Raw genomic sequence first — 11,190 nt, forward strand, 5'->3', positions numbered from 1 at the left:
CTATTTTACATGCATGTCCCTGAAGCAGCTCTGCGCTGTCTATTGTGCAGTGCATGTCCCTGTAAAAGCTCTGTTCTGTTTATTTAACATGCATGTCCCTGAAGCAGCTCTGTGTTGTCAACGTGCAGTGCATGTCCCTGAAATAGCTCTGTGTTGTCTATTTTACATGCATGTCCCTCAAGCATCTCTGTGCTGTCCATTGTGCAGTGCATGTCCCTGAAGCAGCTCTGTGCTGTCTATTGAGCAGTGCATGTCCCTGAAGCAGCTCTGTGCTGTCTATTGTACAGTGCATGTCCCTGAAGCATATCTGTGCTATCTATTGTGCAGTGTATGTCCCTGAAATATGTCTGTGCTGTCTGTTTTACATGCATGTCCCTGAAGCAGCTCTGTGCTGTCTATTGTGCACTGCATGTCCCAGAAATAGCTCTGTGCTCTCTATTTTAATTGCATGTCTCTGATGCAGCTCTGTGCTGGCTATTGTACAGTGCATGTCCCTGAAATATCTCTGTGCTGTCCATTTTACAGGCATGTCCCTGAAGCAGCTCTGTGCTGTCTATTGTACAGTGCATGTATCTGAAGCAGCTCTGTGCTGTCAATTGTACAGTGCATGTCCCGGAAATATCTCTGTGCTGTCTATTGTACAGTGCATGTCCCTGAAGCAGCTCTGTACTGTCAACTGTGCAGTGCATGTCCCTGAAATAGCTCTGTGTTGTCTATTTTACATGCATGTCCCTGAAGCAGCTCTGTACCGTCAACTGTGCAGTGCATGTCCCTAAAATAGCTCTGTGTTGTCTATTTTACATGCATGTCCCTCAAGCATCTCTGTGCTGTCTATTGTGCAGTGCATGTCCCTGAAGCAGCTCTGTGCTGTCTATTGTACAGTGCATGTCCCGGAAATATCTCTGTGCTGTCTATTGTACAGTGCATGTCCCTGAAGCAGCTCTGTACTGTCAACTGTGCAGTGCATGTCCCTGAAATAGCTCTGTGTTGTCTATTTTACATGCATGTCCCTGAAGCAGCTCTGTACCGTCAACTGTGCAGTGCATGTCCCTAAAATAGCTCTGTGTTGTCTATTTTACATGCATGTCCCTCAAGCATCTCTGTGCTGTCTATTGTGCAGTGCATGTCCCTGAAGCAGCTCTGTGCTGTCTATTGTACAGTGCATGTCTCTGAAGCAGCTCTGTACCGTCAACTGTGCAGTGCATGTCCTGAAATAGCTCTGTGTTGTCTATATTACATGCATGTCCCTCAAGCATCTCTGTGCTGTCTATTGTGCAGTGCATGTCCCTGAAGCCGCTCTGTACTGTCTATTGTACAGTGCATGTCCCTGAAGCAGCTCTGTACCGTCAACTGTGCAGTGCATGTCCCTGAAATAGCTCTGTGTTGTCTATTTTACATGCATGTCCCTCAAGCATCTCTGTGCTGTCTATTGTGCAGTGCATGTCCCTGAAGCAGCTCTGTGCTGTCTATTGTACAGTGCATATCCCTGAAACAGCTCTGTGCTGTCTATTGCACAGTGCATGTCCCTGAAGCGGCTCTGTGCTGTCTATTGTACCGTGCATGTCCCTGAAGCAGCTCTGTGCTGTCTCGTGTGCAGTGCATGTCCCTGAAATAGCTCTGTGCTGTCTATTTTACATGCATGTCCCTGAAGCAGCTCTGTGCTGTCTATTGCACAGTGCTTGTCCCTGAAGCGGCTCTGTGCTGTCTATTGTGCAGAGCATGTCCCTGAAGCAGCTCTGTGCTGTCTATTGTGCAGTGCATATCCCTGAAACAGCTCTGTGCTATCTATTGTGCAGTGCATATCCCTGAAGCAGCTCTGTGCTGTCTATTGCATGGTGCGTGTCCCTGAAACAGCTCTGTGCTGTTTATTGTATACTGCATGTCCCTGAAGCGGCTCCATGCTGTCTATTGTGCAGTGCACGTGCCCTGAAGCAGCTTTGTGCTCTCTATTGTACAGTGCATGTCCCTGAAGCAGCTCTTTGCTGTCTATTTACAGTGCATGTCCCTGAAGCGCCTCTGTGCTGTCTATTATACAGTGCATGTCCCTGAAATAGCTCTGTGCTGACTATTTTACATGCATGTCCCTGAAGCAGCTCTGTGCTGTCTATTGTGCAGTGCATGTCCCTGAAGTGGCTCTGTGCTGTCTATTGTGCAGTGCATGTCCCTGAAGCATCTCTGTGCTGAATATTGTACAGTGCGTGTCCCTGAAACAGCTCTGTGCTGTCCATTAGACAGTGCATTTCCCTGAAATATCTCTGTGCTGTCCATTTTACAGTGCATGTCCCTGAAGCAGCTCTGTGCTGTCTATTGTACAGTGCATGTCCATGAAGCAGCTCTGTGCTGTCTATTGTATGGTGCCTGTCCCTGAAACAGCTCTGTGCTGTCCATTATACAGTGCATGTCACTGAATAATCTCTGTGCTGACTATTTTACATGCATGTCCCTGAAACAGCTCTGTGCTATCTATTGTACAGCGCATGTCCCTGAAGCATCTCTGTGCTCTCTATTGTACAGCGCATGTCCCTGAGGGGGCTCTGTGCTGTCTATTGTGCAGTGCATGTCCCTAAAGCGGCTCTGTGATATCTATTGTGCAGTGCATGTCCCTGTAAAAGCTTTGTGCTGTCTATTGTACAGTGCATGTCCCTGAAGCCGCTCTGTGCTGTCTATTGTACTGTGCATGTCCCTGAAGCATCTCTGTGCTGTCTATTGTACAGTGCATGTCCCAGAAGCGGCTCTGTGCTGTCTATTGTGCAGTGCATGTCCCTGTAAAAGCTCTGTGCTGTCTATTGTGCAGTGTATGTCCCTGAAGCGGCTCTGCTGATTATTGTACACTGCATGTCCCTGAAGCAGCTCTGCGCTGTCTATTGTACGGGTGCCTGTCCCGGAAGCATCTCTGTGCTATCTATTGTACAGTGCATGTCCCTAATGCGGCTCTGTGCTATCTATTGTACAGTGCATGTCCCTGAAGCGACTCTGAGCTGTCTATTGCAGTGCTTGTCCCTGAAGCGGCTCTGTGCTGTCTATTGCAGTGCTTGTCCCTGAAGCGGCTCTGTGCTATCTATTGTACAGTGCATGTCCCTGAAGCGGCGCTGTGCTATCTATTGTACAGTGCATGTCCCTGAAGCGGCTCTGTGCTGTCTATTGCAGTGCATGTCCCTGAAGCGGCTCTGTGCTGTCTATTGTGCAGTGCTTGTCCCTGAAGCGGCTCTGTGCTATCTATTGTGCAGTGCTTGTCCCTGAAGCAGCTCTGTGCTGTCTATTGTGCAGTGCATGTCCCTGAAGCGGCTCTGTGCTGTCTATTGTGCAGTGCATGTCCCTGAAGCGGCTCTGTGCTATCTATTGTGCAGTGCTTGTCCCTGAAGCGGCTCTGTGCTGTCTATTGTGCAGTGCATATCCCTGAAGCGGCTCTGTGCTATCTATTGTGCAGTGCATGTCCCTGAAGCGGCTCTGTGCTATCTATTGTGCATTGCATGTCCCTGAAGCGGCTCTGTGCTATCTATTGTGCAGTGCTTGTCCCTGAAGCGGCTCTGTGCTATCTATTGTGCAGTGCTTGTCCCTGAAGCGGCTCTGTGCTATCTATTGTGCAGTGCATGTCCCTGAAGCGGCTCTGTGCTGTCTTTTGCAGTGCTTGTCCCTGAAGGGGCTCTGTGCTGTCTTTTGCAGTGCTTGTCCCTGAAGGGGCTCTGTGCTGTCTTTTGCAGTGCTTGTCCCTGAAGGGGCTCTGTGCTGTCTATTGTACGGGTGCCTGTCCCGGAAGCATCTCTGTGCTATCTATTGTGCAGTGCATGTCCCTGATGTGGCTCTGTGCTATCTATTGTACAGTGCATGTCCCTGAAGCGACTCTGTGCTGTCTATTGCAGTGCTTGTCCCTGAAGCGGCTCTGTGCTATCTATTGTGCAGTGCTTGTCCCTGAAGCGGCTCTGTGCTATCTATTGTGCAGTGCATGTCCCTGAAGCGGCTCTGTGCTGTCTTTTGCAGTGCTTGTCCCTGAAGGGGCTCTGTGCTGTCTTTTGCAGTGCATGTCCCTGAAGCGGCTCTGTGCTGTCTTTTGCAGTGCATGTCTCTGTGCTGTCTTTTGTGCAGTGCATGTCCCTGAAGCGGCTCTGTGCTGTCTTTTGCAGTGCATGTCTCTGTGCTGTCTTTTGTGCAGTGCATGTCCCTGAAGCGGCTCTGTGCTGTCTTTTGCAGTGCATGTCTCTGTGCTGTCTTTTGTGCAGTGCATGTCCCTGAAGCGGCTCTGTGCTGTCTATTGTACAGTGCATGTCCCTGAAGCGGCTCTGTGCTGTCTATTGTGCAGTGCATGTCCCTGAAGCAGCTCTGTGCAGTGCACGTGCCCTCAGTTTCACGTGTCCTGCCTCTCGTGGGCTCTCGCGAGATGTGTAGGTGGGGCATGCGCAGTCGGTGCGCCCGGGCGGTAAGTGTGTTTGAGGGGGTTTGGTGGTATTTTTAGCCTGAAGGCGGTTGACCCTCTCTCGGGGTTTGGTGGCCGCGTGCGGGCTCCCCTCGTTCGTCGGGACTGGGATAACCGGAGCGGTGGAGGCTGAGGGCTCTCCGTGAACCGGGCACGGCGGCGGAGGCCGCCCTCGGCCTCAGGCGGGCCCTGTCAGTCGGTTTGAAGTCGAACACCGACAGACCCCGGTTTTATACCGTTTATAAATACGCCTCGGGGGTTGCTCTCCTCACTCGCTGCATTATATTATTACTCATCATCTGGTTTTGACATTAAACCAGCGACGAGTGCCTCGCGGGGTTTGTTGTGCCCCGCTTTCTCCCCCCAGATCCTGTCATTAAACTCTGCCCCTCACTCAGTTTTGGGTTTACGTCTGTTTTAAATTAACAAATAAACTGACTGGACCTTGAAGCCCAAAGAATGCTGCAAAACAGAAACGGAGATTGCTGAGCCTTTCCAGCAGTTTCTGTTTGTTTCGTTTTTGCAAAACCGATTTGCGAATTGCTCGTCCTGATGCAGTGCAATGTTTTCGTTGTTTCCATTTATGAAAATCGACAAGTTGGCTGAGGAGGCGGGCTTCCCACTATATGTGATCTATTAGTTCACAAATTACCTCAAAATTGAAGGGCGCGCACGAATCGAAAGTTTCGGTGGTTTCCCGTGCAGATTTGTAAATTCTATTGGAGCACAGTTGTTAGCTTTTGTGAATGGTATTTCTCACATGTTGCTTCACATTTTTTAGATTAGATTAGATTAGATTACATTACAGTGTGGAAACAGGCCCTTCGGGCCAACAAATCCACACCGACCCGCCGAAGCGCAACCCACCCATTCCCCTATATTTACCCCTATACACCTAACACTACGGGCAATTTAGCATAGCCAATTCACCTGACCTGCACATTTTTGGACTGTGGGAGGAAACCGGAGCACCCGGAGGAAACTCCGGATGTACACCTAACCTGTACATCTTTGGACTGTGGGAGGAAACCGGAGCACCCGGAGGAAACTCCGGATGTACACCTAACCTGTACATCTTTGGACTGTGGGAGGAAACCGGAGCACCCGGAGGAAACTCCGGATGTACACCTAACCTGTACATCTTTGGACTGTGGGAGGAAACCCACGCGGACACGGGGAGAACATGCAAACTCCACACAGTCAGTCGTCTGAGGCGGGAATTGAACCCGGGTCTCTGGCACTGTGAGGTAGCAGTGCTAGCCACCGTGCCGCCCACATTGTTTAACCGTTGCAATTTAATTGTTTAGGAAGCCTGTGAAGGCTTAAGAGATTGCAGAAAAGATTAAAGAACATGCTTTTATGTGGATGGGTTGTCCTAAAAGCAGAGAATCATAGAATTCCTACAGTGTGGAAGAAGGCCATTTGGCCTTCCAGTCTATGCTCATCTCCTAACATCATCCCACTTCCGCTACCCTTCCATTTCCCATGACTAATCCACCTAGCTTGTGCAACCCTGGATACTATGTAGAATTTAGAATGACCAATCCACCTAACCTGTACATCTTTGGACTGTGGGAGGAAACCCATGCAGACATGGGGAGAATGTGCAAACTCCATGCAGACAATCACCTGAGGGTGGAATTGAACCCAGGTCCCTGGCACTGAAAGGCAGTGGTACTAACCACTGAGCCAATGTGATCGATTTTATGGTGTTTAAAACAACAAGAAACATGCCAGTGGCTGTATGTGTATTGGTGCCAGCTTAAGTCATCGCTCTCAAAAGGGAAGTGCATAATTTTAAAATTCATTCATGAGATGTGGCTATAGCTGGCTGTGCCAGCATTTATTCCCTGTGCCTAACAATCCTTACTGAAGGCATTGGTGAGTTGCCAATTTGAACTGTTCTGGTCTGTTTTCTGTAGGTAGATTTACATTGTTGCCAGGATTTTGACCCAGTGTCACTGAAAAAACAGTAATATAATTCCAAGTCAGGATGGTAAGTGGCTTTGAGTGGGACTTGCAGATAGTGATATTCCCATTTGTCCACTGTCCTTGCCCTACCTTTTTTAATCTAATTTTAGAGATGCTGTTACACACCCCCAGATCAGGTGGTACTTGAATCCAGGCCTCTTGGTCCAAAGATAGGAGCATAATGCTGTGCCACAAGAAGGGGCCCTGAAGAATCGCTAGCAACAGTGATGAGAGTGGGATATAAAGTGGCTGTGTGTTTGAATGATGTTGTCCAAGGAGCCTTGGTGAATTTCTGCGCTGAATCATTAAGGCATCAGTGGTGGAGGGAGAGGATATTTGTGGAAGTGGTGCCATCATTCGGGTTGCTTTGACTTGGATGTTATCAAGCTTCTTGAATGCTGTTGGATCTACACTCATTCTGGTAAATGGGGGAGTATTCTGTCGCAGTCCTGAGAGGGAGGTGAGTTACTCGCTATAGGATTCCTAATCACTGATCTGCTTTTTTTTTGTCACATTATTTCCACAGCTAGTCCAGTTCAGTTTCTGGTACAAGGCAACTCTTAGATGTTGTTAGTAAGGGATTCAGTGACGGTAATGCCAGTGACTGTCAACAGATTGTCAACAGATATCTAAAGAGTGCTAATTTGCAGAGTTATAGGTAAAGGAGGAGAGAATGGAATTAAGATTAATTCCTATTGTAGAGAAGTATTACAATTCTATAACTGGGTAACTAATGCTGCTGTGACTATGTATGGTGGTGCAACACAGCATCTTGAATACTCTCTTGTTAATATGCTTATGTTTTTGTAATTTTTTTCCATCATAAGGTTTGAATGGAACACAATCTCTAAACCAAGACTGTAATGTTCAGCAATGGATAAGGAAGGAATTATTTGAAGCTAATATAAGCTTGCTAGACTGATTCAACAACAGACAACTTCTTTATGAAGATACTTTTGCAAAATGTCTTGATGACATTCTTATGGAGAACATACATTAGGAATAAAGAAACTGAAAACTAAAAGAGTGTGACAAAATCCTGAATTTTCATTCGATATACATTCTACCACCAGGATATGTGTGCAAGTAAGTCAAAAACTGTTCGTATTCCTCTCAAAAGAATAGTGAGGACGGTTTATTCACTGTCTACCCATCCTATTCATTGCTGTCTTCAATGAGACTTTAGTTGACATCATAAGGGACTGTTATAGGTTGTCTGTGCCAAGTTTTTCTGGAAGATCTGTAGCTTTTTTTTTAAGTAAATGAAATTGTTATTTTGCATACTGCAAGGAACTTAATTGTATTGTACTTATTTAGAAAAAAAATCATGAAGTATATTTGTTGGCTTGACCAGCATATATTTCTATATCCGGTCACCCTTGAGGTAGTGGTAAGCTATCTTCTGAACTGCTACAGTCCATTTGGTGTGGATACCCCTACAATACATCTGGGAGGAAGTTTCAGGATTTTGATCCAGCAACACTGAATGAACAGCAATATATTTTCATGGATAATTATTGGGATCGTCCTGAGAAAGGTGCAGGAACAGCTTATGTCCTTTATTTTAGATGAAATGTTTAATGGTCATCTGCTTTGGAGGTCTTTTGATGTCAGCATGGTCCCGGATAGCTTGCCTAGTGAATTAGATCAAAATAGGATCTCTGTGGCTTACTCAGTAATCTGTCATGGAGAGCAGGTGCTCAAGTCTGCAATTTCCAGGATGCTACTCTTGTGAGAGATCAGATTTTTTTGAACTGCTGTGAACCTCTTCAGATACAGTTGTCTCATAATGAAACGAATTTGTTTTTATTTTTGTGGCCTATAAATGGAAAAAACAACCACACTCAATTAATTGTAATCTTTTTCAGGTCCTTGGACCACCCAAAATCGGAATGGGAGGAATTGAAGAAGATAAACATTATTTTATTGTGATGAAAGAATTTACTGAAAACAGGAAGAAGATCCAAAAAGGCTCATTGGGATATTGCACTAGATCAGAAAATGAATTATCTGCAGTTGTGGAGTTTAACAAAAAGACCATAAAATTAGCAAAAGTGAAGCAGGAAGATCTCCAAGAAATCAGCAAGGATGAAGCAGAGTTGCTTCTTGAAATCCAGGACATGTCTCATCGATGTGTACTTGTTCAGAATGAAAATCTTTTCAAATCTATTTCTGTCCTACAAATTAATGACATTGTGCAAGTGAAACGGAACAGGGTAACATGGGTAGGAATTGTCAAAACTATTATCAAATCTAGGCGTGACAGTGGATTGGAACTAAATGGATTGTTGTTTCGAGTAGAGTGTGTGGTAAGCGCATAACTATTACTAAATATTATAGGGTAGTGGCGCTTTCTCACAAAACGTTATCACACTTTCCAACTCAAGGAGGTATTTATAGATTTGTACTGAAGTACTGCAAGATGCAGGACAAAGTACAGTTGATTATGTTTTGTTGGAATATCAATTTTCTTTTGTCTCCTTTCTCATCTATATCTTCTTATTCTGGAATTAGATATTTGTGTAATTTTGGGCTACAGAGCAGCACAGTGGTGCTTAATAGTTAGCACTATTGCTTCACAGTTTCAGGGACCTGGGTTTAATTACGTCCTTGGGTGACTGTGAATTTTGCATATTATCTCCATGTCTATGTGAGTCCAAAGATATGTAGGCTATGTGGATTGGCCGTGATAAATGTGGAATTACGGAGATAGGTAGGGGGCTAGGTCTGGATGGTATATTCATTGGAGGGTCTGTGTAGACTTGATGGGCTGAATGGCCTCTTTCTGCATTGTAGGAATTCTTAAAAGTCCAGTGATTAGTCTATGCTTTCACTTTGCACTGAGGCTCAAAATGAGGTAGAAAACTCTGGTGATTTATGTGTTGCAGATTGGCTGTCTTTATCCATTAACATCTGATTTTGACTTCAGTGAGTCCGTATAACAATATAAAATTTTCAGAGTTGACCAAAGCTATAACAACTTTTCATCATGTAACAAACTTGAGATTTTAAATCATTTGTCCACTGCCTGTGAACTTTCCTAGCTGGCCAGAATTTATTGCTCATGCCTAACTTCCCTTAGAAAGTGGTAATGAGCCACTGTCCAAAATCGCTGGAATGCAGGTTGTAAGCCACAGTGTCGTTAGGGAGAAAGTTCCAGGATTTTGATCTAACAATAGTGAAGGAACGATGAAAAAGTTCCAAGTCAGAATGGTGTGGGGCTTGGAGGGAACTTGTAGGTGGCGGATTTCCACTGTTTTTGTTGTCCTTTTGTATGGTTGAGTTATGAGTTTGGGAGGTGCTGTCAAAGGAGGCTTGATGAGTTACTGCACTACATTTTGTGGATGGTATGCACTGTTGCCACTTTGTGTCAATGGTAGAAGCAGTGAATCTTTAAGATCGTGAATGCGTGCTTGTCAAGTAGGTGCTTTGTCCTGGATAGTGCACAATTTGTGCATTGGTATCCAGACATGTGAAACATATTTCATCACACTTCTGGCTTGTGCCATGTAGATGGTGGGCAAAGTTTGGACACTCAGGACTTGAGTTACTTGCCATTGAATTCCTAAGCCCTGACTTGCCCTTGTGGCCACATTATTTATATGGCCAATGGTAACCCCCAGAATATTGATAGTGGAGGGTTCAATGATGGTAATACCGTTGAACGTTTTGGGGAGATGGTCTGACCTGTTACTTGTGTGACCATCTTAGATGGTTTTGGAAAACTGGCGTATGTAAATTATTTTCTCCACTAGAGGGGGAATGATTTTCCTTGCTTTGACATGACCTTGTCTCTTTCCCAGGCAAATAAGTTTTTTGAATCCTTAATCCCACACTGAAAGAAACAATATTTTTTTCAACAAAGAATGCAGCTTTTGATTGATTTTCTGTATTGAAGGTGTCTCCACTTTCTCTTTCCCTCTCCACAGTTGCTGCAAAGGGGTTTTGATTTGTAGAGATTCCTGGGTGCACCAAAGGATACTGTATGTTAGTGGTGTAGTGTATTGTACTATCAAGAATGCCCAATTTTAGTTTTACTTTCATTATACTACAGATCTTGCACCTTTCATGATATTTGCCCACAGGCTGCACACAGGCTGGTTTAGGTGGGTAGAATATTCTCTGGTCATGTGGTTATGTTTGGTTGCCTGTATGATTCAACTCTGGAGTGATCCTCTCTTTTAGCATTGAGATAAAAGCTAGAGAAAGTGACCCATTGATTTTCCCTGGTGTTGTTTTCTCATCTCTGTTTGGGGTCAGTTTACATTCTCTTTAAACCTAATAACTTGCAAACTAATGCTGTAGTTATGCTGTTTTGTGTCAAATATTTCTTTTCTCCCATTCAATGCAGGAGGGAGGAGACCATAAAATGAAGGGGAGGAAAAATGACAAAGAAGTTTTCATTAATGCAGGAGATATCACTTGCGCAAGTAATACTAAAGTGGGTCCGTCTCATTCAAATGATAAAGAGAATAAATTATACAGTAATGGTAGGTTCGAACATCAATTGATACTTTTCACTGGTAGGAGTTTATTTTGTGTATATAGCTGTCAATGTGTCTACATTTTTCTAAAGTCTTTGAACATTTTTTTAATACTGATCTCAGTGTATTTTCGTCTTTTAGATAGCTGACGTTTTACAGTATCACATCGATTGATTTAAAAGCTATTTTGTCAGGCCTCTGTAATATAGATCATTCAAGAATCATGGTGATAAAGCTCCCTACATTGACTGAAGATGGGTACTGCAATGTTTTTATGATCCAATAGAGAGCGATAACTCTAAAAGAAAGATTTGAATTGTCACT

General features: G+C 44.7%; 1 protein-coding gene across 2 annotated transcripts in view; it reads left to right on the forward strand.

The window, feature by feature from the left end:
* The first annotated feature begins 5,556 nt into the window (after positions 1-5,556).
* cyld2 (cylindromatosis (turban tumor syndrome) 2) overlaps positions 5,557-11,190 on the forward strand; it is a 28,422-nt gene continuing 22,788 nt past the window's right edge. Inside the window, exons 1-4 of one of the 2 annotated variants that reach the window (XM_043710745.2) lie at positions 5,557-6,842; positions 7,210-7,468; positions 8,251-8,691; positions 10,734-10,872. In XM_043710745.2, coding sequence (XP_043566680.2) covers positions 8,275-8,691; positions 10,734-10,872 — 556 coding nt within the window. In that variant the 5' untranslated portion in view covers positions 5,557-6,842; positions 7,210-7,468; positions 8,251-8,274. The remainder of the gene's footprint in view (positions 6,843-7,209; positions 7,469-8,250; positions 8,692-10,733; positions 10,873-11,190) is intronic. The other variant, XM_087994768.1, reaches the window with a different exon arrangement.

This window comes from Chiloscyllium plagiosum, unplaced genomic scaffold (genome assembly GCF_037043375.1).
Source record: "Chiloscyllium plagiosum isolate Xiang-an unplaced genomic scaffold, Cpla_swu_hap1 HiC_scaffold_15, whole genome shotgun sequence".
Taxonomy (NCBI): domain Eukaryota; kingdom Metazoa; phylum Chordata; class Chondrichthyes; order Orectolobiformes; family Hemiscylliidae; genus Chiloscyllium; species Chiloscyllium plagiosum.